This window comes from Bactrocera latifrons, unplaced genomic scaffold, assembly GCF_001853355.1.
Source record: "Bactrocera latifrons isolate USDA-ARS-PBARC rearing strain unplaced genomic scaffold, ASM185335v1 scaffold_61, whole genome shotgun sequence".
Lineage (NCBI taxonomy): Eukaryota > Metazoa > Arthropoda > Insecta > Diptera > Tephritidae > Bactrocera > Bactrocera latifrons.
Genome location: NW_017537279.1, coordinates 1,222,801 through 1,230,011, shown reverse-complemented (window position 1 = coordinate 1,230,011; position 7,211 = coordinate 1,222,801). Strand labels below are relative to the sequence as shown.

The window sequence follows — 7,211 nt, the reverse complement described above, 5'->3', positions numbered from 1 at the left end:
TCTCTTCTCTTCTCTTCTCTTCTCTTCTCTTCTCTTCTCTTCTCATTTCTTCTCTTCTCTTCTCTTCTCTTCTCATCTCTTCTTTTCTTTTCTTCTCTTCTCTCATCTTTTTTTCTCTTCTTGTCTTCTCTTTAGTTAAATTTCATCAGCTTAAACTTATAAGGAAAGATGTATGCTGACTTCCGATCTCGAAACTATTTTATTTTCCTACAAGAAAATAACCTTCACTTATTAACTAGCTCAGGACCCAATTATTTTTAATAAAACACTTCAACAATGATTCTTATCAATATAACGGGAACCATTCAGGGGGTTTTTTAAACAATCTTCGAAATTATCTATAACAAATGAGAATTTATGAAAGCTCCACGCCTTTGGTGACATCACAGCCACATGCTATATTTTGTATAATAAATTACTGTATGCATAATTTATTTGGTGCAACGATTATTAGTAAAATATACAATATTTTAAGTGACATTATCTCGTCATTAGAGGCGTGTCCGTCTGGGGTATAAAAGCATTTATATGCTCATCAGCCGTCATTAGTACAACATTTCTTTTCTCTGCAACACCAATAATATGGCTTTCAAGACTTTCTTCACACTGTTCACTGTGCTCCTGTGCGCCAATGCTGTCTTCGGTGTGAAAATCATCAGCAGGGCAACATGGGGTGGTCGTTCCCCTACTAGCCGCACTACCTTGGCCAGTCGTTTGTCCTACGTCATTATACATCATACCGCCGGCACTTACTGTTCCACCCAAACCGCATGCTCTCAACAGATGCGCAACATGCAGTCGTACCACATGGACTCCTTGGGGTGGGCTGATATTGGTTACAACTTCCTGATCGGTGGTGATGGCCAAGTGTATGAGGGTCGTGGTTGGAGTACAGTGGGCGCACATGCCACAAACTGGAACTCCAAATCAATTGGCATCTCCTTCATGGGCAATTACAATAGTGAGCGACTGAGGATAGAGTTTAAGCTCTTTTCTATCATACTACTGATTGTATTACTTTTACAGACAATGTTCCAACTGCCGCTCAGATCGCTGCCGCTAAGGCTTTGATTGCCGATGCCGTCTCACGTGGACAAATCGCGTCTAATTACATTCTTTACGGCCATCGTCAAGTCGGCTCCACTGAGTGCCCTGGTAACAACTTGTATGCCGAGATCAAGAAATGGTCCAATTGGCGCGCTTAAGTTTCCCGAATTCTGAAAATATTGAAGAAATTAAAGGTCGGCTGTTTATAAAATATCGGATTTTGTTTTATGTTTGAAGTGCTACTATGCTACTATTTGATAGCGTACATCGGCAATACTAGTGTAGAAGAGTTATGCGCATCCAATACTCATTTAGATATATGTACATATCCTAATACTTTCTGACTTTCAGGCTAATGATACACACAGTAAACACTACTCCGTCGCTGCGCGACTGCGAGATCATTGTGACCAAAAGTAGAACTTTGGAGATGTATTGAACCACTTGGTCTTCTAAAAATTTATCTTGCTGCAGCCGTAGGAATTCTTACTGTACATTATGCAATAGGCATTCATGCGCCAAAAAATGCAGTCAATGCCAACGTCGTAGTAGTGATACGCCTTAGGAGGTGACTTTCCTGATTCCTTGAAAGACAACTGGCAAGCGAAAGGTTGTATACCAGTCTGAATTTACTGTTCTTCGTTATTCCTGTGGTATGGTTGCGAAATAGATAGTTTTTCAAAAAAAAAAAAAAAAAAAAAAAAACCATTTGTTTCGAAATGCTTCGAGCGCGAACAATATTTGCTGGATTCGCCTCAACTGGAAACACCCATACAGTCGACCGCTGTTTACTTTCGCGCTCATAAGTTTAAATCCACGATTCATCACCTGTCACAATGTCATAGACGTGTTTCGAAGCACCGCTATCGTGTTTTCTTTTTTTCTTGGCCAATCAACACGAGTCTATTTTTGAGCGATTAAGAAATTGTGTAGGATCCAGCGTGAATAATTCTTTTTTTACAAACAAATATTGATGCAATATTGAATTTATGCCAGCCCCACTAATGCCCATAGTTGTTTCAATCTCACGATAGAGTACATGACGATCTCGGAATATCAGTTTGCGCACAACATTAATAGTTTCGGGAACAACAATTGATTTTGTACGACATTCCTGAAACTCGTCTTGGAGTGATCTAAGACCTCGATTGAATTCATCATACAAAAGATAAACACTGGTCCTTGATGGAGCTTCGCCGTGAAAAATAGAAAATTTTCGCCATTTAATTCCATTTTTTGACCGAGAAGAATATTTTAAGTTTTTTCTGCTTTCTTGCTAAAGCATTTTCTCTCTACTAGCAAACTGCTGCGCAAATATTTGCACTCTTAAAATTATAAATTATGCAAGTATCATACCATCGCGATGCCGACAGTTTAATTAATTTTAAACATGTGTGGTTGATGCAGACCAGTGGCTATAAAATTTATAACTCAAGAGGGGACTAACTCATTGGCATGTTCAAAAAAATTATTTATTTATAAGAACTCATGTCTCATAGCTGACTTATATTACGTAGAAGACTACTGCTTGAGTTTGGGTTCTAGCACCAAGTCAGCCATAGTCAAACCATAGTCAAAGAGATTTCGATAATCTTTGAACGGAGTGGAGATCTTTCTCTTCCTCTGCTTCCACAGGCGGGTACTGCATCGAATACTCTCAGAGTCGGAGTGTTGTCATACATTCGGACGATATGACCAAGCCGGGGTAGCCGCTGTCTCTTATCGTCGTATAACTCGTACAGCTCATCCCTCCAGCGACTGTGATATTCATCGTCGGCAATGCGCAAAAGACCATAAATATGCGGCAGAATCTTTCTCTCGAAAACTCGTAACGTCGACTCATCAGATGTTGTCATCGTCCAAGCCTCTGCAGGACGGGAATTATGAGTAACTCATAGAGTTTGGTTTTTGTTCGTCGAGAGTGGACTTTATGTCGCACTTGTAAGGGTTATTCTGCATTGGATTTCAAGTCGGACATTGTTGTTGGTGTTAATACTACTTCCAAGGTCGACGAAATTATCTACGACTTCGAAGTTTTTACTGTCAATAGTGACGTCAGAGCCAAGTCACGAGTGCGACGATTGTTTGTTTGACGACGGAAGATATTTCGTCTTGCCTTCGTTCACTACTAGACCCAATTGTTTCGCTTCCTTATCCAGTCTGGAGAAAGTTTTAGTTATAACTTCACTAAATTCCTAGAAACTAAGTTTATTGTTGAAAATATCTTCATAATAAGCCATCGAAACCCATCACGTTGCATATTTCTAAAGAGCGCTTCAGGCAAAAGAGACAGTATGTTCCCTTTGTGAGTATAACGCTCCGCCGTCCTTGCTTCTTGTAATGGCAAGTCGCTGACTTGTGGAAGCTCTACTCTACCCAGACTAAGTTTCAAGGTGATTAGTAGTACTTTTAAGACCACTTCGAATTAAATGTAGATAGTTGTTTTTAATTTTTGTAGTACAGTGGTGGCTGAACCCCTTTTCTCCACCAATTCATGTCCTCCAAGTAGATAGTATCAGCAAATAAGATGTCTATCATTGGTTACAACAACAAACACGCAATAATAACATTTCAAAGTAGCTATGAAAGCTTTTGTTCGCACCTCAGTAGAATATAAAAATGTTACGGGAACGTTTGTTTCGCTTCGTGTTGAAAATTTCTTATTACAATTCGCTCGTAGTGGGTTTGCTTCCAGCTCCGCTGGATGGGAAAACTCTTGAGTTTCGAGTCACACGTCTTTATCTCGTACACAGCGCTTTCATACATATTTTTTGTCTACTCGCCACAACCTACGCGGGCTACTACTATTTCAGTCGTGACTTCTTGACAAACGATCCAATATTGCAGTGGACCTACAGTCTTACACATGTGACGAAGAATCTCTTCATGGTGGTGCTTGTCAAGGAGATATGGTGCAAAAGAGAAGACATAAAGTCGGTGTATGTGGTTTATCGTGCGCTAGAAACTCGGCTTAAAGCATTCACAGAAGCTGCAAATGGACGGATTAACGTGAATGTCGAGGAAAGGAATGAACTACACAGAACAACAATTGAGCACCGCGTCGAAAATCTCATTATTTTCAAATTTTGTCTCGCTTATGTTCTAGTAACAATGAATGTTTATAGTTTCTTGTCTCAACACCCGGGCACTGATGGTCGCTACATGCCGATCACACTTATCTCATTTGCGTTGCACACTTTTGTTATAACCGTCTCGGGAAATTTCTTCTATATATACAGTCAACTTTACAGACAGTTTTCGCAGATAAATTCACAGCTAAAATCACTTTTCGTACAACTACATGGTCAAATGTCACGCAGACGCGTTGGTGCAGAGTTTGCCAGCCATATCAACAATCTGGCTATGCTACATCTCACTGGTTACCGTCTGACGCAACGCATATTCCAAATCGGCGAGCTAACATTGGCTGCCTTGCTACTGCGCCTATTTACAACCAATATGCGTGCGGTATATGGAGTTTGTCTCCTCCTCAGCCAGAATCAGACAAAGAATTTGTGGTTGCAGGCCAACGAACTGTTCTTCACGGCGGTCTTCTTTGGCGATACGGCAATGATGATGGGTATGCTGGATGCGATGCTAACAAAATGCAATCGTACCGGACAGTTATTGCGAGAACATGCCGGACTCGTTGACACCTGTGAGAGCAATAGCTTGAGGAAAGCGGTAAAATATAATAATAGTTCATGTATGTATGTATATAAAATAACTAGTCGACCACTATGCCTTGGGTTCCAAAACTCAGTATTTTGCAGATTTTAGATTTTAGTTATACAATTCTTCATAAACAGACGGACATCCGACTAGTGGGATTACTTCAACTCGACTTCTTGAGTTTACATTCAAAATTTTAAGCACTTTTAATGGAGCTGTTTAGAGCAGGGCAACAGGGAAACAGTGGAGTAACCATTGTGCATTTGTCCCGCATTGGCAAGGCTATGCTGTAAGCATCTGTTCTCTGCACGGTATGATACACTAGAGGAGGTATCGAAAGTGAGATCGCAGAGCCTGTTAAAATTCGCGTCAAGCGAAGTCTCTTGAACGTAGGAACTGAACTCTATCTGATATCACAAACGACCAAAACTGCGCTATGCGTGGTTTATTGCCTACCAGTTTAATCTAACCTTTAAGCACTTTTATGACACGTTTCTCATTATAAGCTTTCGAACAGTTATGTAGGACTATTAATTTTAAATATCTTTACTGAAAAACTAAGGACAGATGGTTGCTAGCCAGACATTGAGAAAACGGTCGTCTGAAGAAAAATCAAGTCAAAGCATTGGAGAATATTTAGGTTACAGTTGTAGCGTTCTTGATAGTAATGTGCTACGGAAGTAGCTTATTCCTGAAAGACCTTTACGAGTTCTTAACACATGCAGCGTCCGAGTTTTCTGGTCCCATAATTTATTCTGGATTCGTGCTCTGTTATTGTTGTAGCGTTTATCGTGCTCTATTTTTACTTGATCTCCAGTCTTGCTTTTACTGATACTCAACCCAGTTTTGGCTTTGTAATCGAATTGTTTGTCTTTTGTAATTTCTCCTACTTTTTCATTTAGTTGGACACATTTGCCTCACAACTGAGTTGTCACAAACTTCGCTACATGCTATGTGGTCTCTTCGAGTTCAATAAAGAAGCTACGCTGCAATTCTTTTTGATGGTATTGGTGAAGACGTCCGTGCTGGTGCAATTTGATATGCAAAATAAGTTAAGAATAAATAAAAATTAATAACACATAAATAAAACAACAATAATGTTACAAAATTGTATATTTTTTTTAAATTTAATCAAATGGACGAGATGACGATACTTGCACCGTTGGACTTGTCAAAAGGCTTTGACACAGTCACAGACGACACTTGAAGACTCCAGGACTGAAAAGGTGGACTATCAACTACCTGTGCCGTCGTCAACCGTTCGTATTATTTCGAGGTAAAATCTCTAAATTGAAAGGAATTAGGTGAGGTAGAGGTGTCTTCTCCTCGTTACTGTTTAACTTCCTCATCTCGAAACTGCCGCAACCATCAGAGGGAATTCCTATTACCTCGTACGTTCATGATTGCGTGATAATGACGTCGGGCAATGGAATCGATGACATGTGTTCAAACTTAAACGGCTATCTCTCCGACTCTTCTCGCTGCACGGAATCTAATACTCTTCCTCACTAAATCCACAGCAACCATATTCACAAACTGAACGAACGAAGACGTTTATATAATGCAATCGATGGCATTAAGATTCCGACTGTCAATATCCCTAAAATTTTAGGTATGACTTTCAACAGCCTGTGCTCGTTCACTTCTCACACGACCGCGATTATTGCCAAAGTACAGAACCGCAACAAAAACCTCAAGTCGCTAACCGACAGCGCATGGGGAAAAGACAAAGAAATGTTGTTGACAACATACAAGGCAATCGGTCGGGCGGTCCTTAACTACGCCGTACCAATATGGTCGCCTGGATGCAGTTAAATGCAGACGAGGAAGACACAAACATGGCACTTTACTCCGAACTAAGACAACATGCCAATTGAAGTCTCCCATCCAAACCTGCACAGTGAGGAGCATAATTAACTCCTCTTCAAACAGTTTCTGTTTTGCAGTGCTTTCGCAGAAATCATTCTGCGGACACCTACTTAGAGCAGGACCGCCTCCTATGAGCATCAAGAGGCCCCACCTCAAATACGTCGATGACATAAAACAGTACGCCGACCAGACTTCAGACGCAACCAACTTTGGACATGCACTCATCACCATTCACGGTGGTGCCATTAACACCTTCATCGACTCCCTCTCTGTGAATGATGTACCCGGAGTCAAACCACCATCCATTACAGATGAAGGGCTCGAGTTGCCGCGAGAATCGAGGGTTACCCCTTACGCAACTTCATTCTGGATACTGCAGCAGGTTAAACTCCCACTTATCCAGAATAGACTCTGACATATCAAACATAAGTCCAGTGTGCAATGAGTCCCCGCATGACACTGGACTTCTTTGCATGCTCTGCTAACCCTACACTTCTGCCTCCCTTCTCCATTTGGTCATACACCGCCGAAACAGCACGAATACCGTTGGATGACGTCGATGACAACTTATCTAATACTTCCTAACGGGGATTAGGTACCCGGTACAACAACTACATGGGTAA

At 40.9% G+C, this 7,211-nt stretch overlaps 2 protein-coding genes across 2 annotated transcripts; both read left to right on the top strand.

Annotated features, from left to right (window-relative positions):
• Positions 1 to 538: 538 nt before the first annotated feature.
• LOC108975090 (peptidoglycan-recognition protein SC2-like) lies at positions 539 to 1,260 on the top strand. The gene is made up of 2 exons (XM_018943359.1): positions 539 to 961; positions 1,027 to 1,260. The coding sequence occupies exons 1-2, from the start codon at positions 583 to 585 to the stop codon at positions 1,203 to 1,205; spliced, it is 558 nt and encodes a 185-aa protein (XP_018798904.1). The 5' UTR covers positions 539 to 582; the 3' UTR covers positions 1,206 to 1,260.
• Positions 1,261 to 3,666: 2,406 nt separating this feature from the next.
• LOC108975080 (putative gustatory receptor 58a) lies at positions 3,667 to 5,792 on the top strand. The gene is made up of 2 exons (XM_018943350.1): positions 3,667 to 4,731; positions 5,622 to 5,792. The coding sequence occupies exons 1-2, from the start codon at positions 3,667 to 3,669 to the stop codon at positions 5,790 to 5,792; spliced, it is 1,236 nt and encodes a 411-aa protein (XP_018798895.1).
• The last annotated feature ends 1,419 nt before the right edge of the window (positions 5,793 to 7,211 follow it).